The sequence below is a fragment of the Erpetoichthys calabaricus genome, chromosome 18 (genome assembly GCF_900747795.2).
Source record: "Erpetoichthys calabaricus chromosome 18, fErpCal1.3, whole genome shotgun sequence".
NCBI lineage: Eukaryota > Metazoa > Chordata > Cladistia > Polypteriformes > Polypteridae > Erpetoichthys > Erpetoichthys calabaricus.
This window is the reverse complement of record NC_041411.2, coordinates 73,439,336-73,462,952: the sequence shown is the minus strand read 5'-3', so window position 1 is coordinate 73,462,952 and position 23,617 is coordinate 73,439,336. Positions and strand designations below refer to the sequence as shown.

Here is a 23,617-nt window from a genome sequence, read left to right as displayed (position 1 = left end):
CCACAATATATACAGTGATCCCTCGCTATATCGCGCTTCGCCTTTCGCGGCTTCACTCCATCGCGGATTTTATATGTAAGCATATTTAAATATATATCACGGATTTTTTGCTGGTTCGCGGATTTCTGCGGACAATGGGTCTTTTAATTTCTGGTACATGCTTCCTCAGTTGGTTTGCCCAGTTGATTTCATACAAGGGACGCTATTGGCAGATGGCTGAGAAGCTAGATTGCTTACTCTTCTCGCTCTCTTGCGCTGACTTTCTCTGATCCTGACGTATGGGGATTGAGCAGGGGGGCTGTTCGCACACCTAGACGATACAGACGCTCGTCTAAAAATGCTGAAAGATTATCTTCACGTTGCTATCTTTTGTGCAGCTGCTTCCTGAAACAACATGCTGCACGGTGCTTCGCATACTTAAAAGCTCAAAGGGCACGTATTGATTTTTGACTGAAAAACAAACTCTGTCTCTGTCTCTCTCTCTCTCTCTCTCTCTTCCTGCTCCTGACGGAGGGGGTGTGAGCTGCCGCCTTCAACAGCTTTGTGCTGCGGTGCTTCGCATACTTAAAAGCCAAACAGCCCTATTGATTTGTTTGCTTTTCTCTATCTCTGTGACATGATCTGCTCCTGATGCGCACTCCTTTGAAGAGGAAGATATGTTTGCATTCTTTTAATTGTGAGACAGAACTGTCATCTCTGTCTTGTCATGGAGCACAGTTTAAACTTTTGAAAAAGAGACAAATGTTTGTTTGCAGTGTTTGAATAACGTTCCTGTCTCTCTACAACCTCCTGTGTTTCTGCGCAAATCTGTGACCCAAGCATAACAATATAAAAATAACCATATAAACATATGGTTTCTACTTCGCGGATTTTCTTATTTCGCAGGTGGCTCTGGAACGCAACCCCCGCGATGGAGGAGGGATTACTGTATACATCTTTATATATAATCTTCATTTGGATCTTGATCTTTGTTTGTCCGCGAATTTACTGCCTTGTGTGGTGTTCCTGCTGTGTTCAGTAGAGGGCAGTAGTGATGGAGGAGGAGAGGAAGTGAGGGTGAGGATCGTTGGATGAGGTTGGAGTGTGGTGATTAAAGAGGATTGAACTAAAGGAGACTACGTGCTGTTTGTACTGGCTGAATACATAACACCTTGGTTGTTACTTTTGTTTACAAACACTGTCGATACCACTCTTTGTGTTTAGATCTGCCGTCGACACCACTCTTTATGTTTAGATCTGGTGTCGACACCTACTTTGTTGTCGAGACTGTGGTTTTTTGTGTTTCTATTGACCATCGTTGGCAGCACTTCGTCCAAATCGAATGTTCACCCACTTCTTGGAGTCGGCAGTCAGAGTATATAAGTCGGACACACTTCTGTGATTTTCCATCAGTCGGCGTTTGGAGTCCAAGAAAGAAGCATTGGTTCTTCCTTACTCTTTGGGTTGCCACAAAGCAACCTGCGAGATTGGAGAAAGGATGAGAAGAGATCGTTAGAGGAAACGACAGCATCGTGAAAACGAGATGGATTGTGATCGGAGAGAAGCAGAAATGCTCCTCCACCACCACATAATTACTATTCGGACAGTGATTCCAAGTAGGCCGTTCCTATCGAATCAATGTCCAAGGGTTTTGTTTTGTAATTTCGTTTCCCTTATAAAAAAATCATAATGCTGTGCGACGAAGGGCCCAGTTCACGACTGGCAGCCGCGTTTAAACAGGGAGCCCTTCACAGACAACTTTAACACGTGCAACGTAGTTGGGCGCATATGGCTAGTATATGTATATATATATATATACACACTATCAATATCAAAATCAATAAACAAACAGGAATCCCCAGCTTAGCAGAGGCAAGATATGCTCCAGAGGTAGAGCGATTCGAACGGAGTTTGACGCGTGAGTGAGGAGGGGTCCCTCACTCCTGATGTCACGCTTCCCCCTTCCCTCGGCCCACAGCCTCTGTCTCGGATCAGCATGAATATATCGCTCCTGTAAGCAAACTATGATTCTTAGAGCAATGACAGAAGTCACAAAATCATCCAGAATGTTCAAGCAAATTATAGAAATAAACAGATCTAAATTAGTTAAGTAGTTCTCTCGTGAAAAGCAGACAGACATACAAACAGATATATATATTTCTATACATATATATACTAGCAAAATACCGGCACTTCGCAGCGGAGAAGTAGAGTGTTAAAGAAGTTATGAAAAAGAAAATGAGACATTTTGAGACATGATTGTCAATGTAATTGTCGTAGGTTTATTTTAGTATTGAGAGTGAATTTGATGATTGTAAAGAGTTTTAATTTAGGACTGTAAATGTTGTGTATGAGAAATGCACATTTTTAGAATGTCAGGATCTCGACGTTTGCAGTTCTGCCCTCGGGCTGTAAAATGACCAAGCTGTCTGCCGAGCTCACTCTTGAGTATGCAACTTACAGTTGGCCATGTGAGAAGCAATCTTGTGTCAAGTCAATGGCAACCTTATTTAGAGTCTGGCCCTGTAACTTATTTATTATCATAGCGAAGCAGACCTGGCGTTTGAATTGGAATGGGAGGTCAGAGGGTATGAGAGGGATATGAAGAATAAATAGAGTCTCCCCTGAGCCAGTTCCAGTGAAGACAGTTGCCTCAGTGAAGATCTTGTGCAGAGATTTGATCTGACGCTTGTTGCCGTTACAAAGTTTTTGTGGTTAAGTTTTGTAGTAAAGCAGTGGCGTAAACGAAAAGGCAGGAGTCACGAGCAGGAAGACGTGAGGGAAGGCGAACAATAACAGGCTTGAAGCGGTGGAATAAAGAAGAAGGGAGCAGTGAGCACGCCGAACAGCTGAGGAAAGTAAGGAAGCGAGTGAGGAGGCACATGAGCACAGGATGTCGTTAATGTATATCGGCAGGGAGCCAACCACGTGGCAGGTGCGCAGAAAAAGGAAGGGGGACTGGGGGCGGCCCTTGTGCATCTCTGCTGTGAAATAAATCCTCTGTTAACTGAAATAAGGAATGAAACCGGCAAAAGGAGAGGTCAGTTATAAAAGTTCCTTATGGCATAATGGTGAGAACCGCCAAAAAGAAGACGCTATTTTCAAAAGTTTGTTACAGGGCACGGCACGAAATAAAATATACTTAACGTTTGTAAGTACAGTGTAAAGGATTGAGCATGGGAAATTTGGGCTTCCTACGTATATTGGAAGTCACAGAAATAGTGGGGGGGGGGGTGTTTCCCGTATCTATATATACAGTTTAGGGGGAACACCCGTTTCACCCCCTTGGGTGTTGCAATAGGACATGAAACATACCTAACTTTTGTAAGTACACTGCCAGGAATGAGCACACGATATTTCAGCTTCCCACCTTTGTGGGAGAATTAGTGATGAGTCTGTGAGGGCTTTGCCTTTTATATGTATGTATATTTACAGTATATACTGTGTATATATATATATACATATATATATATATATATATATATATATCTATATATATATATATATATATATATATATATGTATATATATATACACACAGTGGAACCTCGGGTCACGACTGTAATTCGTTCCAAAACTCTGATCGTAACCCAATTTGGTTGTGACCCGAAGTAATTTCCCCCATAGGATTGTATGTAAATACAATTAATCCATCCCAGACCATACAAACTGTAGGTAAATATATTTTTTTAACGATTTTTAAGCACAAAAATAGTTAATTACACCATAGAATGCACAGCGTAATAGTAAACTAAATGTAAAAACATTGAATAACACTGAAAAAACCTTGAACAGAGAAAAGTAACATTGCAAGAATTCATGCTATATAGCCTTACGAACCGGTTGCTGTAAACGCTTTTTTTGTTAATGAGATTTAAGCACAGGGAAAAACATGAACATTTGAAATATCCGTAATTTAGTAAACAACCAAGAAAAATAACATTGCAATAATGCACGCTACGAACCGATCGCTGTAAACAGAAGTGAAGTGGAGGTTAAAATCCAATAGAAAAAAGTCTTCATTAAATACAACGAGGTTAAAACAATGCTGGAATCAATCTCTTTAAAAACAAGCCCGGTGCATTCTTTAACTGCCTTCTCGGCCTTATGCGGCCAGCTCTCTCACCCACTCGCTCGCTCTCTCGCACTCTCTCTCTCTTGCTTGCTGCACAGGGAATGCACAGGGAGAGACTGAACACGTGTGGAAATCATCGGCGCTCACACACCAAAAGGGAAACTGGCCGAGACGTTCGTGACCCGAAGTTCCACTGTGTATATATGTGTGTGTATGTATATATATATATATATATATATATATATAATATGCAGTGCATCCGGAAAGTATTCCCAGCACATCACTTTGACAATGACAACGTAATGACAACGTGAAAAAAGTTTACTTGAGGTTTTTGCAAATATATTAAAAATAAAAAAACTGAGACATCCCATGTCCATAAGTATTCACAGCCTTTGCTCAATACTTTGTCGATGCACCTTTGGCAGCAATTCCAGCCTCAAGTCTTTTTGAATATGATGCCACAAGCTTGGCACACCTATCCTTGGCCAGTTCTGCCCATTCCTCTTTGCAGCACCTCTCAAGCTCCATCAGGTTGGATGGGAAGCGTCGGTGCACAGCCATTTTAAGATCTCTCCAGAAATGTTCAATCGGATTCAAGTCTGGGCTCTGGCTGGGCCACTCAAGGACATTCACAGAGTTGTCCTGAAGCCACTCCTTTGATATCTTAGCTGTGTGCTTAGGGTCGTTGTCCTGCTGAAAGATGAACCGTCGCCCCAGTCTGAGGTCAAGAGCGCTCTGGAGCAGGTTTTCATCCAGGATGTCTCTGTACATTGCTGCAGTCATCTTTCCCTTTATCCTGACTAGTCTCCCAGGCCCTGCCGCTGAAAAACATCCCCACAGCATGATGCTGCCACCACCATGCTTCACTGTAGGGATGGTATTGGCCTGGTGATGAGCGGTGCCAGGTTTCCTCCAAACGTGACGCCTGGCATTCACACCAAAGAGTTCAATCTTTGTCTCATCAGACCAGAGAATTTTCTTTCTCATGGTCTGAGAGTCCTTCAGGTGCCTTTTGGCAAACTTCAGGCGGGCTGCCATGTGCCTTTTACTAAGGAGTGGCTTCCGTCTGGCCACTCTACCATACAGGCCTGATTGGTGGATTGCTGCAGAGATGGTTGTCCTTTCTGGAAGGTTCTCCTCTCTCCACAGAGGACCTCTGGGGAGCTCTGACAGAGTGACCATTGGGTTCTTGGTCACCTCCCTGACTAAGGCCCTTCTCCCCTGATCGCTCAGTTTAGATGGCCAGCCAGCTCTAGGAAGAGTCCTGGTGGTTTTGAACTTCTTCCACTTATGTATGATGGAGGCCACTGTGCTCATTGGGACCTTCAAAGCAGCAGAAATTTTTCTGTAACCTTCCCCAGATTTGTGCCTTGAGACAATCCTGTCTCGGAGGTCTACAGACAATTCCTTTGACTTCACGCTTGGTTTGTGCTCTGACATGAACTGTCAACTGTGGGACCTTATATAGACAGGTGTGTGCCTTTCCAAATCATGTCCAGTCAACTGAATTTACCACAGGTGGACTCCAATGAAGCTGCAGAAACATCTCAAGGATGATCAGGGGAAGCAGGAGGCACCTGAGCTCAATTTTGAGCTTCATGGCAAAGGCTGTGAATACTTACGTACATGTGCTTTCTCAATTTTTTTATTTTTAATAAATTTGCTAAAACCTCAAGTAAACTTTTTTCACGTTGTCATTATGGGGTGTTGTGTGTAGAATTCTGAGGAAATAAAACGAATTTAATCCATTTTGGAATAAGGCTGTAACATAACAAAATGTGGGAAAAGTGATGCGCTGTGAATACTTTCCAGATGCACTGTATATATATATATATATATATATATATATATATATATATATATATATATATATATATGTAATATATATATAGTTACCACAAGGGGGCACCACTGAGCCCATACCCAAGACAGTAATACACCACACATTATTGGAACAAAGGATATTTTATTCACACCAAGCACTTCTCACAATCCTCTCTCCAGTAATCAGCCACTAAACATTACAAAGTATGCACTTCTTCTTCCTTCTCTCCCTCTGCTGAGTGTTGCCCGCTACCTCCCAACTCTTGACTCAAATGAAGTGAGGAAGTGGACGCCTTTTAAGTCAGACCCAGGAATGCTTCCGGTGTCATGCTGTGTCCTTGTGGAAGCACTTCCAGGCCATAGAAAAAAAAAATAAGTCCTCCCCTGACAGCACCCACTATTCAGGGACTCCGACAGGACTACACTTCCAGACTCCAAGTCCCAAGCACCCTTGCGGGGATCCCAATTGGGTTACCATGCGAGAACTACTGCCACTTAGTGTATTGGGGATAGAAACACTCCTGATCCTCAGCTTTTCTCTGCCTGTCCATTAAATCAGACCAGCCAGGTTTAAATTTATTTCCTTGCCCTGCTGGCCAATCTGCTTGTGTCGTTGCACTGGCCTCCCATACTATGGAAGGAATGGGATGCCTGTTCTCCTGCTACTATATATATATATAATATGTCGGTAACGACCCAAGTAATCAGATTGCGACTCAGATCTAAAAATGTAATACCCTCATCTTCACCCTGTCAAATAAGTGAACCAGCTGCCATTGGCACAACGTCAGAGTCTTCACCGCAGGTGCTGACATCCGAGGTTCGATCCCCCCAATAAGAGTGAAGCATGTGTTGTGACTCTTTGTATTATTTGGCAGATACTATATAGTATACATATATACAGTAGATGTGTTTGTGGGCGGCACAGTGGCACAGTGGGTAGCGCTGCTGCCTCGCAGTTGGGAGACCTGGGGACCTGGGTTCGCTTCCCGGGCCCTCCCTGCGTGGAGTTTGCATGTTCTCCCCGTGTCTGCGTGGGTTTCCTCCGGGCGCTCCGGTTTCCTCCTACAGTCCAAAGACATGCTGGTTAGGTGGACTGGCAATTCTAAATTGGCCCTAGTTTGTGTGTGTCCTGCGGTGGGTTGGCACCCTGCCCGGGATTGGTTCCCTGCCTTGTGCCCTGTGTTGGCTGGGATTGGCTCCAGCAGACCCCCGTGACCCTGTGTTCGGATTCAGCGGGTTGGAAAATGGATGGATGGATGTGTTTGTGTATATAGATAGATAATTTATACTCAGTCGGAGGTCCAGTGTTTTGGAGGTGCCAGCCTTGAGGTTTTCACTACAGCTGACTGCCAGGGGGCTCAGCCAGAGCTTCTTTAATGTGTGGGATCCTTGTTTTGTGCTACCTGCTTAGTGCTGAACATGTCTCCATTCTTTATTGTCATACTTTGTAAATCCTTTACCACGGCCCACATGTCATTATTATGTGGATGATATTTATTAAGGTTGACTCATTCCAGTTATCCCAGCAATCAATCCATCATTATCTTAAATAGTGGCTTTTAGAGAAGACACCACTGAAGTGCACTTAACAAAGCAATTCCCATGATTGTCCAAGGCGGGCCTATTTATTTAAGAAGCAGGCGGTTAAGAAAATCCGTCTGCATCTTTTATACTGAACACTATCAGCATGGGCAGCCCAAAGCACAATATACACAAAAGCAAAGATTGAAGATTTACAGGGGATTCAGCGTGTATTCAGACCCCTTCACTTGTGCTAAATTCTAAATTCTAAATGGGTAAATGTGCAGTTTTGCTCATCTGTCTACACTCCATAACTCATAGTGGCAAAGTGAACATGTTTTCAGAAAGGTCTGCAAATGTATTAAAAACCCAAAACTGAACTCCCCCCCCTTCCTTCATTGACGTTTTCAGACCCTTTACCGTGGCACTCCAGATTAAGGTGAGGTGCACCCTGAATGCTTCAGTTCTCCTTGAGATGCATCCAGAACTTGATTGTAGTCCACCCATTATAAACTGAATTAATTTGACACCATTTAGAACGGCACACGTGTTTCTGTGTAAAGAAGGACCCACAATTCACACTAAAACCAAGGCATGAATTACCAGGGACTCTCTGTAGACTTCCCCGTTCAGACTGTGGTGAGGCAGGCGGATCAAACCACATTTGTGAAATAGAAGAAGTTTGGAACCACCAGGTCTCTTTCTAGAGTTGGCCATTTGGCCGAATTGAGTAACCTGGCAAGGGGGCAGCGTTGGTCAGGGAGGCGATCGAGAACTCTGTGGTTACTCTAAAAGAGCTTCAGAAGTCCTCTGCCAAGAAAGGGAGAACCTGTCGGAAGGCCGACCATCTCGGCAGCACTCCATCAATTAGACACCGTGGTTTATGGCGATAGCTACTCTTGGGTTAAAGTTGGCATTTGAAGGGCCCTGAGACCATGTGAGGAGTGAGATTCTCTGGTCTGATGACAGAAATTGAACTCTTTGGGCAGAACTCCAAACGCTGTGTCTGGTGAAGATCAGGCCTTGCTCATCTCCTGCTTAATACCAACCGTATGGTGAAGTATGGTGGAGGCAGCATCATGCTATGGGCACAGGGAGACTGGTCAGCAATGAGGGAAGGATGAATGCAGCCAAATACTGAGAGGGCCTTGGAGAAGACCTGCTGCAGAGTGCAGGCAACCTCAGACTGGCGTGATGGTTCACCTTTCAGCATGTCAATGACCTGAAACACATGTCCGTGAGAGCCCTGGGGTGGTCTTAGCAAAGTCCAGACTTGAACCCTTCAGATCACGCATGGAGAGACCTGTAGATGCTAACACTTCTCATTCATTCTAAAGGGTCTGCCAGGAAGAATGGCATAAAGTGGCCAATTCCAGGTGTGCATATGGCAAGCCAAGTTAACATTTAGATATATCTCAAAATGAATGTCAGATTCCTTAAAATGTAATTTACTTTTTAAGATACCTAAAACTCACTTTGATGTATCTGAAAATAATTTCCTTTACATTTTGAGATATCTGCAATACATTTTGAGATATCTCAAAATAACTTGTGTAAGACTTGAGACAAGACGAGACAGGTAAAGAGTTGGCCGTGTAGTCCAGTTTGTGGCTACAAGGTCCATAGCGGGCAAAATAATCATCGACAATTGATGGTTAAATCATGGTTGCATGGAGCTTTTATAGAGGACTTAATGACAGGGAGGAAATGCAATAACGGAAGTGACGGGGATTGAGGGAGCCAGAGAACAGAGGGGATGGAACTAAAGTCGTCAGATGGAGACCAGAAGTGATGGGATTCCATGGCGTGTGATGGGACGTTTTTCTTCTTTGGGGATCGGAGTGGTTTTTGAGGTAACAGCTTTTTATTCTGGTGTTTTCCTATGGGTGTGAAGGAGAGAAGAGCATTAGCACCGCATTCCAGATCCCCATTTCTCATGGTTTCACTCGTGATCAAGCCCTTTAACTGTCCCCTATTCACACGTGTGTGACACTTGCGTCTGCATTTCAAGATATCTCAAATGAATTTTTAGATATCTTAAATTAACCTTGCATGCATTTGAAGATATCTCAAAATCATTTCCTGTAAAACTGCCTATTATTTCAATGGAACTTCCTGTTTAATCTACTGTAAGATATCTTGAAATGTATTTGAGATATCTTAAAACGAGCATGAAGTGATTTTGAGATATCGTGAAATATATTTCAAATATCTGAAAACGTACAGGAAGCTGTTTCGAGATATCTGGGAAAGTTTTTCGGGCATCTTAAATTGTATTGTAGATATCCAAAAATGCTACTGAGATACCCTGAAATAATTTCATGTCTTTTTAAAGATATCTCGAAATGTAGAGAGAATCGTTTTCAGATATCATGAAATGAATTTGAGATATCTCAAAATGTATTTTAGATATCTGAAACAACAGTGAATTTCAAGATATCTTAAATGCTTTTTAAGAAATCTTAATTATATTTCGGGACTAGGGGGCTTCACCTCCTGCTCACTTTGCTCGCCAACCCCCCTTCCTGCGCTACGCACCAGCAACTTCACGTCTCCGCCGCTCGCGTGTGTGGATTTCTCTTTCACAAAACAAATCTTTTAATTCTCGCAGATACGCCTCTTCATTGGGAAGAAACACTACTTTTCCCTGATGGCAACACGGAATTAGACGATCTACAAGTCTCCGCTCTTAAAGTTTAAATCTGAACAATATATTCGATCTCTTTTCGCTGTTAACGTTATTTCACCGAATAATAATTTCCGTTTGTTTGCGCTAATGCGATCTTTACTATCCTTTTTTGAGACGTCGAATTTTCGTACTTCCATTATCTCTAACCTGCTCTGCATGTGTATCGCGCCAACGTTTCTGAATTCTTTACGACGTTCTACTTTGTCGTCTACTCTTTGTCTTTTATTTCCAGCCCCGGGGCGTAGTTAAATCTCTTGGTACAAAGTCTCGTCTTGCGGGACGTGAAAGTATCTCTCTGAAAAAGTCACGTCTCGTCTCTCTTCCCAAGATTTTTTTTATTATAATAGAGAGATTAGATATCTTAAAATAAGTTCCCGCTCATTTTAAGATATCTCAAATACATTTCCAGATATCGCAAAATAACTTCCTGTACATTTCTAGATATCTGAAATACATTTTTGAGATGTCTTAAAATAGATAGGAAGTCCCATTGAAAGAATAGGAAATTTTATAGGAAGTGATTTCGAGATATTTCAAAATGTATTTGGGATATCTTGAAATGCACAGAAAGTTATTTTAAAATATCTGAAAACGCATTTCAGATATCCCAAAATGTATAGCATATCATTTCACGATATTTTGAATTCATAAAATGCTTTTTAGATATTATGATGTAAGCCGGGGCATCAGCGAGCCTCAAACCCGCAAACACGAACACACAGTAAACCCCAGGTTCAAATAAAGGTTGGTTTGTTCACCTTCACTCTTCCAACCAGTAACAATTGTGGTTTTTTTCTCCACAATTCACACCACTACAATTTCTCTCACCACCGCACTGCTCTCCTCCAGTCAAGTGTTGCCTCTCTACCTCCCAGCTCCGACTCGCCTAGATAAGGGAGTGCGGTCCCTTTTATTACGGACCGGGGAGTATTTCTGGTGCCAGGGTGATTGCCCGATGGAAGCACTTCAAGTTCACATGGAAATCCATTATAACAGGGAGTTTGTCTCCCTGCAGTGCCCAGTGACCACAGCAGGGCTGCCCTGCCTGACTCCATTTCCCAGCATGCCCTGCTGGCTTCCCACTGGGCACGGATATCCAGGGCTGCTGCCAACTAGCGTGCTGGGAGAACAAAAGGCCCCCAGTGACATCTTTCCTTTTGCAGGGGTCCATCTCTTCCGGTCCTTCCTTCTGGGTCTGATCCCTTTCTCCTCCCTGGCCAGGATGCCCAATCTGCCTGTTAGGAGCCTCCCATCCGGGTAAGGAACCATTCCCTCTTCTGGCCGGGATGCCCATCCAACCCCTGTGGCATCTCAGTAGCGTAGCGTGGGTGTCAGCCGCCCGGGGCAGAGGAAAATTCCGCCGCCCCCTTCTTTAGGTATGGTTCAAATTTTTACAAGATATTATTATTATTTATTATGAAATTTTGCCGCCCCCTAAAAGTGCCGCACGGGGCGGGCCGCCCCTACTACGCTACGCCACTGTGGCATCTACATTATCTTAAAATAGATACACTGTTGGATATCTGTTATTTATAATTCCAGATATCATAAAAAAATTTGCTGAATTGAGGGTCCGAATGTTTATACAGTATGAATAAGAAATTTCAGTTTTTGATTTTTCATAAACCTTTTTGAAAACAAGTTTCTCACTTATAATAAATTGAGTGTAGATTGTTGGGCCAAAAACGTCAAATGTATTTGTTTATAATTAAATCTACAACACAGTAAAGTGTGCAATGATTGAAGGGGTCTGACTACTTTCTCAATCCCTTGTCTTATCTCAGACTGGATGCCACTTTGGTATTCTGCGTCATGCCAAGCCCTTATATATATATATATTTTGTTTTTAATTTTTCTGGTCTATATTCCGTACAACGTGTGCTTGTCTTTATGATCATTTGATCCCAGTTCTGGATCGACATTCCCCTTGCCTGGAAAAAAAAAAAGAAGTGTCACTGTCCTGCTCCATATAACGTGAGCCACAGACCTGGCAGCCGCTGAATTTAAGGTTGCTTTCTTTTCAATTACACAGCAATGAATTACCTTTTCAGTCCTCGAGTGCCATGGCGAACATCAGCCAAGGGGGCCCTGCACTATAATGATGCTAACACAAAGACGGCCCTGTTTCCTTGACAGTTCCCAGGAAACGACACAACGTAGGCTATTGTGCAGGAGGCTCTGCTGCCCGTTCACGTTGCCCAGCATCACCCAGGCAAACAGAAGGCACTAGCTGTGCCACAAACGTAGCCGGAGGAACTGGTACCGGGTAGCAAAAATAGGCAGCACGGCGGGGATTTAAAACTCCCTATATCTCCTGAATGCTGGACACTGTGATAATAATTCAGAAACAACGAGCACAGTGCCCAGCAAAGGAAACCAACGTGGCACAAGGTTAAACTTTAAGAAAGGCACCCGCCAGAATAGTAGCTTTCATTTTTTATCCCAACCCCCCCCCCCCCGCCCCCCCCGTCCCACTTCTTGTGAAAAACACACATCATGCACACTAAAGGAGGGCATCCCAGAAGCTGCTCTTAGACTGGTTGAAGCTGGTTGAGACTCAGGGTGGGGTGGAGATGTGGGGGGGGGGGGCTCCATGACCCGCACAGACACATTGAATTGCTCAGCCATCTCTTTCAGGTCCTCTGAATCCGTCGCTTCCCTTCAGGCAAAATCTGCTTAATCCTATTGTGGCTCGCCTGAGAGAACAGAACTTGTCTTAGCTTCAGATGAGTTAGGCAAGGTGTCCCCTGCAGGGGGCAGTACTGTAGAATTGTAATACAGTAATCCCTCCTCCATCGCGGGGGTTGCGTTCCAGAGCCACCCGCGAAATAAGAAAATCCACAAAGTAGAAACCATATGTTTATATGGTTATTTTTATATTGTCATGCTTGGGTCGCAGAAACACAGGAGGTTGTAGAGAGACAGGAACGTTATATAAACACTGCAAACAAACATTTGTCTCTTTTTCAAAAGTTTGAACTGTGCTCCATGACAAGACAGAGATGACAGTTCTGTCTCACAATTAAAAGATTGCAAACATATCTTCCTCTTCAAAGGAGTGCGTGTCAGGAGCACAGAATGTCACATAGATAGAGAAAACAATCTCTAGCAAACAAATCAATAGGGCTGTTTGGCTTGTAAGTATGCAAAGCACCGCGGCACAAAGCTGTTGAAGGCGGCAGCTCACACCCCCTCCGTCAGGAGCAGAGAGAGAGAGAGAGAGAGACAGAGTTTGTTTTTCAGTCAAAAATCAATACGTGCCCTTCGAGCTTTTAAGTATGCGAAGCATCGTGCAGCATGTCGTTTCAGGAAGCAGCTGCACAAAAGATAGCAATGTGAAGATAATCTTTCAGCATTTTTAGACGAGCGTCCGTATCGTCTAGGTGTGCGAACAGCCCCCCTGCTCAATCCCTCTACGTCAGGATCAGAGAAAGTCAGCGCAAGAGAGAGAGAGAGAAAAGTAAGTTGGGTAGCTTCTCAGCCATCTGCCAATAGCGTCCCTTGTATGAAATCAACTGGGCAAACCAACTGAGGAAGCATGTACCAGAAATTAAAAGAACCATTGTCCTCACAAATCCTCGATATATATTTAAATATGCTTACATATAAAATCCGCGATGGAGTGAAGCCGTGAAAGGCGAAGCGCGATATAGCGAGGGATCACTGTACACACTCACCGGCCACTTTAGTAGGTACAACCTGCTAATACTGGGTTGGACCCCCTTTTGCCTTCAGAACTGCTGTAATTCTTCGTGGCGTTGATTCGACAAGGTGCTGGAGACATTCCTCAGGGACTTTTGTCCTTATTGACATGACGGCATCACGCAGTTGCTGCTGATTTATTGGCTGCACATCCAAGATGCGAATCTCCCGTTCCACCACATCCCATAGGTGCTCTAGTGGATTGAGATCTTCTGAATGTGATGGCCATTTAAGTCCAATGAACTCATTGTCATGTTCAAGAAACCATTATGAGATGATCTGAGCTTTGTGTCATGGCATGTTATTCTGCTGGAAGGAGCCATCAGAAGATGGCGGTCATAAAGAGATGGACATGGTCAGCAACAATACTCAGGTGAGCTGTGGCATTTAAATGATGCTCAAACTGTGCAAGAAAATATCCCCCACACTATTAAACCATCACCACCAGCCTGACCAGTTGATACAAGGCAGGATGGGTCCATGCTTTCATGTTGTTGACGCCAAATTTTGATCCTTCCATCAAAGGGATTGTGTTCAAAAAATGCTTTAGTTGCCTCACATTTTTTATGCAATTGTTTTGTTCACCCCACTGAATTAAAGCTGAAAGTCTGCACTTCAACTGCATCTGAGATGTTTCATTTACAATTCATTGTGGTAATGTACAGAACCAAAATTAGAAAAAAAGTTGTCTCTGTTCAAATATTTATGGACCTAACTGTATACAGTCCTTCACACCAGGCCAATTTAGAGCCACCAGTTAGCTTTACTTTCATCTGCTTTGGGACGTGAGAAGAAACCGGAATACCATCCAGGACGAGCAGACTAGTCGAACAAACGGATGGGATTTGAGCTTGAAAATTTATGAGATGGCAGTGGTAACCACTGCACCAACATGTTGCCCCACCAGTCATAATCACAATAACTAAGAAATTGAAGGATAAAACCATTCTCATCCGGATCCCATTATTTCTGGCTGCTGTTTACCTGGTTCTTCCTGGGCTTTGTGTCCAGGAGGCTGTGCCCCCTTTAGTGCTTGTAGTTTGATTCTTCGGAGGCTCATTTTTTATTCATTTGCCTCCAAGTTAAATAATTCCTGAAGCCCCGTCACCTCATATCCTGATCCCATGAGATCTCATGTCAGATGCTGCATGTGAGAATGTAACTGAATACAAGCCACTGCAGGAACTGGCGCTGGTGACTCTGACTCTGCTTTCCCTTGAATGCTTTGTCATGGTATCACACCCTCCGTCAGTGATGTGTCTGTAGCACATAAACTCCCGATTGTTTTTATATTTATGTAGCTAAAGTAGTAGCTCCGTTGGTCTTATGCTGCACGAAACTCGCTCCTAAGCCAGATTGCTGTGGGTTTGTGGCTGACCACCGACAAGACAATACACCACAGCACAATTCTTCAAACTGAGTTGCTTTGTGTAGTGAGTCCGCAGCAGTTCATTTGGCAATGAGGATGGGATTGTATGCCCAACCTACGTGGACGAGGGTCTCTCTCTGATTTGCCTTTCCCAAGATTTCATTTTATTTTTTATTTTTGGAGGTGGGGGGGCTTTTTCTCGTCTTCTTAGAGAATCTAGGCTGGGGGGCTGTCAAAAAACAAACCCAGTTAAAGCCCATGGAGACATTCCTTGTGTGATTTAGGGTCACGCAAGATAATAAATTGTTGTACTGCGGATGGGTGGAGTGGACTGGCGTCGATGCCCAGAAAAGGTTGGGGGCTGATTTAAAGGGCTCTCCATTAAGCTCATGCTGCATAGAGATCATTTCTAAGCCAGATTTGGGTTCACAACCGGCCACCACCAGCCAATGCCAATTCTGGGGGGCTACAAAGCACCTACAGTGCATCCAGAAAGTATTCACAGCGCATCACTTTTTCCACCTTTTGTTATGTTACAGCCTTATTCCAAAATGGATTAAATTCATTTTTTTTCCTCAGAATTCCACACACAACATCCCATAATGACAACGTGAAAAAAGTGCGAGATTTTTGCAGATTTATTAAAAATAAAAAAACTGAGAAATCCCATGTCCATAAGTATTCACAGCCTTTGCTCAATACTTTGTCGATGCACCTTTGGCAGCAATTCCAGTCTCAAGTCTTTTTGAATATGATGCCACAAGCTTGGCACACCTATCCTTGGCCAGTTTCTCCCATTCCTCTTTGCAGCACCTCTCAAGCTCCATCAGGTTGGATGGGAAGCGTCGGTGCACAGCCATTTTAAGATCTCTCCAGAGATGTTCAATCAGATTCAAGTCTGGGCTCTGGCTGGGCCACTCAAGGACATTCACAGAGTTGTCCTGAAGCCACTCCTTTGATATCTTGGCTGTGTGCTTAGGGTCGTTGTCCTGCTGAAAGATGAACCGTCACCCCAGTCTGAGGTCAAGAGCGCTCTGGAGCAGGTTTTCATCCAGGATGTCTCTGTACATTGCTGCAGTCATCTTTCCCTTTATCCTGACTAGTCTCCCAGTCCCTGCCACTGAAAAACATCCCCACAGCATGATGCTGCCACCACCATGCTTCACTGTAGGGATGGTGCCAGGTTTCCTCCAAATGTGACGCCTGGCATTCACACCAAACAGTTCAATCTTTGCCTCATCAGACCAGAGAATTTTCTTTCTCATGGTCTGAGAGTCCTTCAGGTGCCTTTTGGCAAACTCCAGGCGGGCTGCCATGTGCCTTTTACTAAGGAGTGGCTTCCGTCTGGCCACTCTACCATACAGGCCTGATTGGTGGATTGCTGCAGAGATGGTTGTCCTTCTGGAAGGTTCTCCTCTCTCCACAGAGGACCTCTGGAGCTCTGACAGAGTGACCATCGGGTTCTTGGTCACCTCCCTGACTAAGGCCCTTCTCCCCTGATCACTCAGTTTAGATGGCCAACCAGCTCTAGGAAGAGTCCTGGTGGTTTCGAACTTCTTCCACTTACGGATGATGGAGGTCACTGTGCTCATTGGGACCTTCAAAGCAGCAGAAATTTTTCTGTAACCTTCCCCAGATTTGTGCCTCGAGACAATCCTGTCTCGGAGGTCTACAGACAATTCCTTTGACTTCATACTTGTTTTATGCTCTGACATGAACTGTCCACTGTGGGACCTTCTATAGACAGGTGTGTGCCTTTCCAAATCATGTCCAGTCAACTGAATTTACCACAGGTGGACTCCAATGAAGCTGCAGAAACATCTCAAGGATGATCAGGGGAAACAGGATGCACCTGAGCTCAATTTTGAGCTTCACGGCAAAGGCTGTGAATACTTATGTACATGTGATGTCTCAGTTTTTGTATTTTTAATAAATTTGCAAAAACCACAAGTAAACTTTTTTCACGTTGTCATTATGGGGTGTTGTGTGTAGAATTCTGAGGAAAAAAATGAATTTAATCCATTTTGGAATAAGGCTGTAATATAACAAAATGTGGAAAAGTGATGCGCTGTGAATACTTTCCGGATGCACTGTATATAAAGTATAGATACATTTCCACGATAATACAAAATGTGACTAGTAGTTGTTAAAGGGAGTCACTGAACCAATAAAACAAGCTTAAAAACAAGCCAGTGAAGGCCTAGTAGTTAAGTCTTGGACTTTGGACTTCAAACACTGATTTCAAATCCCACTTCTCACACCATATGACTGTGAGCAAGTCACTTCACCTGCCTGTGCCCCAATGGGAAAAAAACAAAATAAATGCAATCAATTGTATCTCAAAGGTTTTAAGTCACCTTGGATAAAGGTTTCAGCAAAATAAGTAACAGAATAAAAAATAAATATTTTTTTTTTGTGATGTTATGAATGAAACAACTGAAGATGGTGGCTAATTAGATCCAAATCTGGAAGTCAGGAGGTCATAGACTGAAAAGGCGCAGCCGTGCTTATCCCGTGAGCACTCTGAGAGTATCCATTAAATTGTTTTATTGCAGTTTCTCACACGAGGATCCCATCTTCCCATATTTGTGCAACCAAAATAAGATTTGCTGTCTGACGAGAGTCTCAAAAACCGCATTTCATTAAACGCGGCCTTTAAATTAAAATCATTCATCTCACTATTTTTCACCCAGCAGACCATCACGTCTAATGATATTTTGGTTGAATGGCTGATTGAAAAGGAAACCGTCCCTTATGTTTTAATTCAAGTGTGTCACTTTTATCGGTTGGCAGTGTTTGCATGAAGATCTACTGCTTGCCTGTTCAGGTATGTTGAAAAAGGCAGCGATTTCCCTACTTTTTCACATAACTGTACATGTGCCCTACCAAAAGGCAGCTTTTTTTTCATTTACATGTTTTGTGGAATGCCAGCCTCTACGTTTACTACGTTTGGCCAATGTTCTGGGAAAATGTGCAATAAATGGCCTGATTTGACAGACTGCTTCCCACACTGTGATTTGAGATGTTTCTTCACCCACCCAATATAAGTGTAACTTTTGTCTAAGTGAGAAGGAAAACCTAAAACATGCAAGCGGGGCAACGTGTGGTACGTAACTTTGTATAGCTTGGCCGTGATTTCCGTGTCAGCAGTGCTAATTGGCCAGCTCTGTTCACTACGTGTGGTGTCCAAGCGGCCTCCTTGATGTTTAGCTTTCAGCTGATTAACATCTCTGATAGAAAGCTGCTGCTGCTGACGTAAGGTGATACACCTGCTTTGCGGCCCTTTGTAAAGCATCGTCAGGGGTGATGTACTTTTTCCTACAGAGGTAGATCTTGACAGATAAAGTGACTGCAGTGTGAGACAAACCCAGGCTGCTGAAGCCCCAGCTAAAGTGAAATTTCTTGTCATTTCTCCAGGTGCAGCTTAACAAGATTCATCCAGCAAAGTAGAGTCCATCCAAAGCCATGGATTCAGCCCAGCCGCCCTTCGAGTCGGAAATGATGACTATAATCCCAAATGGCAAGCACAGCGAGGACTTGTCTGTGCCCATGAAAAGCCTGCCGGAGGAGGACAGGTATAATATTTACATCACGTCTGCCATATCTTATAGTCTGCATGTCATGTAAAACCAGGCATATTGCTAGTTTTATTCATTTACTGTCATGTATGAACAGTACTAGGAGATTATTTGCTGCATGTCTTCCACTGACAGGTGACATTACAGTCATATGCTTATTTACATCGGACCGAGTTGAGCCGATTCCTACTTATGGCCAAGGGTCATAGGAAAACAATAGAGAAATGTCCTATAAATTGTCAAAACCAGCCACAGCAATAACTATTTTGTTATTATTGTTATTATTCAGGGTCTCATATGTTTTCTGACTCTTATAGGGCCCAATATGGTTTGTTTTGATCTGCGCTGCACCACATGGCTAATTTTGGAATTGTCCCGCACTGCCTTCCTTACAAGTGTTTTTCGACCTTTATGGTCCTGCACCCCAGTTTAAATTCTTTGACGACCTACTAGCAGCAATTACAAACTTCCCCCTTGATGAACCAAGCATAGTTAGAAACGCTGCACCGCATGGCTAATTTTGGAATTGTCCCGCACTGCCTTCCTTACAAGTGTTTTTTCAACCTTTATGGTCCCGCACCCCAGTTTAAATTCTTTGACGACCTACTAGCAGCAATTACAAACTTCCCCTTGATGAACCAAGCATAGTTAGAAACGCTGCACCACATGGCTAATTTTGGAATTGTCCCGCACTGCCTTCCTTACAAGTGTTTTTCGACCTTTATGGTCCCACACCCCAGTTTAAATTCTTTGACGACCTACTAGCAGCAATTACAAACTTCCCCCTTGATGAACCAAGCATAGTTAGAAACATACTGCACAGTGCTGCCAATCACTTAGGAGATCCATCACCGCCCACTAATGATGGGAACCAACGACCCACCAGTAGCAATCCAGATCGAGACTCTGTGGTTAAGAAACACTGGCTATGGCGACCCACTGTGAACCAAAACTGGCAGCTTGTGACCCACTGGTGGCACAAACCAGTGACTGAAAAACACTGCCTTACACTGACCGACACGGAAATCAGTTTGTTCTTCTCCACACCGGCAGTTAAAGTGACCCACACTTGTGTATTAGCAGCAGGAGGAAAAATAAAAGGGATACCGTTTTGCTGATGTGCTCGCCTTTCTTGTGTATTAGCGGCTAAGTGAGTGTATCTTTCTTCTGAGGTTTCGTTTTGCCAATGTGCTTGCCTCGCTTGTGTTATTAGCGGCTAAGCGAGTTTCTGCTTCCTCTGAGGTGGAGCCCTTACCCCCCACTCCACCTCTCACTTCTGGGCCGGACAGACAGACACACACACTTCCACGCATAGGCGTTTATATATAAGATAGTAATAATAATAATAATAATAAGCAGCTCACTACTCAAAACGCTGAGCTCCCGGGTTTGAACCTAGTATCTTTGGGTTATAAGGCAGCAGTTCTTACCTCTGCACCATTCAAGAATGCTTATCAAGTTCCTGTCGATTGACATTTGAGATTGGGTTTTTAACTCATTGACAGCAACATGTAAATCGAATGCTTTTTTAAAATTTTTTTGATTATATTCTTGAATAAAAGCGCATGCATTTATTTGATATTTGGACTAGAGTCTTCACACATTATTCCCTTCACGTCATTATTAGTATAACATGGAAAAAGTTTCTGGTTTAGGTTCAGCATTTCTTGCATTTCTCGCATTTTCTTTCATCCTGCACTTACCCAGATCTTTATAGATACTCAACACACATGAAATGCATGTATTCCAAATAACAATGTACTGTATTATTTACCCTCTACAACTCCAGGCACCTCACATGCAGATTAGGAGCCTTGGCTTGAGCTGGGAGAGTTGAGCTCTGTCAAAGAGGGGGGGTGATGAGATAGCAGGCTGCTTGTTGCTTGTGCTGATCGACACTTTTACAAAACAAAAGACACTGATGGAGAGGTGCGAAGGGATTAAAAATGGGCTTAAGGATTACGAGTTTTTTCGTAGGCTTCAGGGATTCTAGTGTTAATAATTTATTATGTGGCACAAGACTGTGATTTGGCCCACATATAATAAACAGCGTTTATATTCTTTCTAAAGAATCTTTGGTGTCTGTGTCTCTCGAACTTCTCACTCTGGCCACTCGATTATAACTACAGGTGCCTGTACAATGTAATAAAATGTAATAAAAAGTTAATAAAAATTAAATTACATTAACGCCTCATCAAAAACAATATTATGAATTACTTTATCCTCTAACTTAAATTCCATAAAAGTAGCTTTTTTTGCATTTCTGTTCGCGTGTTGTTCGGGATATTTTTCTCTTTTTCATTTATTGGACGATTCTTTTTGTTTTCCGTTTTTATTATATGCAGCTCTTTTTTTGTTCATTTTAATTTTTTTTGCTGTTCATTATCGGCTCTTGCCGTTCTTTTTCTATCGCGATCTAAAATTCAACGTTCTTCAATAGATCATTTTGCTTTTCTGCCTCGCCATTATAAGTGACTGCGTTGAAGGGTGAGTTAGCACTCAGAGAGTCACGATGTGGTATGGAGAGAGGATGTGCGCAGTAGGAGTAATGATTGGGTGAACGGTATGGAGAGGCGTGGTCAATGCTGAATAATTCGGACACAGCAGAAGACTTTTTTAATATAATAGAGAAATAATATGTTTTATTTATATAGTGCCTTTCCCATGCTTAGGAGATATTGTAAACACATGTACTCCTCAGAAATGCCTGACTTCACCTCACAGCTCTCATTTATCTCTTGCCAGGTTTGAGGATACAGAGGGGCACACGGCAGAGGTTCAAGAATTCTTACCCCACCCAGATGGAAAGAAGCCCACTCGTTTTACAGATGTGAGTATAATATTTTATCTTGTGGTCCCATACGGTGGCATCCTCTACCATCATGTGGACCAGTTTGAGTGTAACAGTGCTATGTTCTGTAAACAGGGCCAGAGAATTTGTGGAGGTCCACCTTTGGACCTCTGTTGATGAATCTTTGTTGATGGAGTTATTGCCGGGACCTAAGGTAGGTTTACTTATGAAGACAGTCCAGGCTGTGATACTATTGCCATTCTCATGTGATAGCAGGTTTCATTTCATGTAGATAAGTAGTTGAAGTAGAAAACTTGACAACCTTTAAGAGGCTGAGATATTAGGACAGCTTAGCAATTATCTAAATGAATGAGCTTGATGGTCTCTCGTTGGTCAGATCTCTCATGTTCAGGTTTTAGGGCCCTGTCTCTAATTTTAGTCAAACACGACTTAAAACCCTCGGAGCTAAAATGTGTGCTAAAATACACAGCTCTGTTGCAGGGTCGAGATGGCTGTTAGCACAACCATCTCTCAGGTGGGAATTTATAAAGCCTTCGGCCATTTCAAATAATCAAAACAAAACCACATGTGACTGCCAGCTTGGTCTGGGGTGTCTTCTGAGTGCTGACACATTCCCCTGGAGGACCTTTGAGTTTGTGCGTCATGCGTCACGGCTGCTACAGAACTCAACACTTCTAGCTCTGGAGAAGCACTGTTTGTCAGACATGTTCAGTTTGTAGGGCAAACAAACGCACACAAATAGCCTTCAGAGTTTATCAGCGATATGAGGCGTTCATAACTGCAGGTGACTTCAGAATCTATGCATGTAAAGGTGTGCACATTTTCTGAATGGTGTTTTAATATTTAGAACTTTTCCTAAGCAGCAGCGTCACTTCGAGATAAGAGCTCATTAGCGTTTACTCAAGTGTTGTAAATTTGATGATATTGTAAACTAGCCTAGCGAAACGGCCATTTACTAAAAGGGCCCTAGTGGTTCAATGATATGTCGGTCTGATTCGATAGCGTTGTGTATTTACAAACCTCTCTTCACCAGATATGCCCTACGTGCCTCTTTCTTTGTGCGTTTTGTTGCCTTTCTTCGTCACACATTCCAGACCTGTTGTGGATGCCGAATGACATGACACAGGATTGTACGCCATACGGTTTACTGTCTTATGCTGGCCACTTGCCTTTGTTCGTTGCACATTCCGGCCCTCTTGTGGACACCGGACGACATAACACCTGGGTATGGGTTTGGACGCCAGACAGATGTCTGATTACTTTATACTGTGCTAGCTGTCCCCCACAGCTCCACCCATGTAGTAGAGAAACAGAACAGCAAGGAAGGCCCTGCCCGGCTCCCTACTTCTGACGTCACGCTTCCACCTCCCCTCGGCACACAGTCTCTGCTTCGGATTAGCGTGAATATATCACTCCTGCAAGCGAACTATGATTCTTAGCGCAATGAGAGAAATTAACCGGAATGTTCAAGCAAGTTGTTGAAAAAAGCCCAATCTAAATCCATTAAGTATATCTCTCGTTCACTAGCTTAGTGGAGGTAAGATACGCCATAAGGCTGGCGTGTGAGTGAGGAGGACCCCACCCCCCTCTCCTTGGCCCACAGCATCTCTCTCGGATTCGCACAAATAAGTCGGTACTGCAAGCGAACTATGATACTTAGCGCAATGAGAGAAGTCGCAGAATCAACCGGAATGTTCATGAAAATTATAGAAAAAAAAACCGATCTAAATCCGTTAAGTAGTTCTCTCGTGAAAACCAGACAGACATACAGACAGACAGATATATAAATAGAGATATATACAGAGGTTTCACTTGACGTTCTTAATTTATTCAGATCAAATGGGGTCAGGCAGTCAAACACAGAAGATATGCAAAGATTCAGCTCAGTTTATTAGCCCTGTACGGTCGGTTCAGAAAATGTTCAGACCACTTCACTTTTTGCAAGTCTTCCTAAGTTTGACCCGACAAGCTTCACACACTTGGATTTGGGGATTTTCCGTTATTCGTCTCTGCAGATCCTCTCAAGCTGTGTCAGGTTGGATGGAGACCATCTGCGGGCAGC

The 23,617-nt window shown here is 43.3% G+C and overlaps 1 protein-coding gene across 3 annotated transcripts in view; it reads left to right on the top strand.

Moving 5' to 3' along the window:
* The window catches only part of slc38a3a (solute carrier family 38 member 3a), a 121,982-nt gene that overhangs the window by 29,904 nt on the left and 68,461 nt on the right, over positions 1-23,617 (top strand). For all 3 annotated transcript variants that reach the window (XM_028824104.2, XM_028824105.2, XM_051921485.1), the window contains 2 exons: positions 18,583-18,740; positions 21,489-21,573. In XM_028824104.2, coding sequence (XP_028679937.1) covers positions 18,631-18,740; positions 21,489-21,573 — 195 coding nt within the window. In that variant the 5' untranslated portion in view covers positions 18,583-18,630. The remainder of the gene's footprint in view (positions 1-18,582; positions 18,741-21,488; positions 21,574-23,617) is intronic.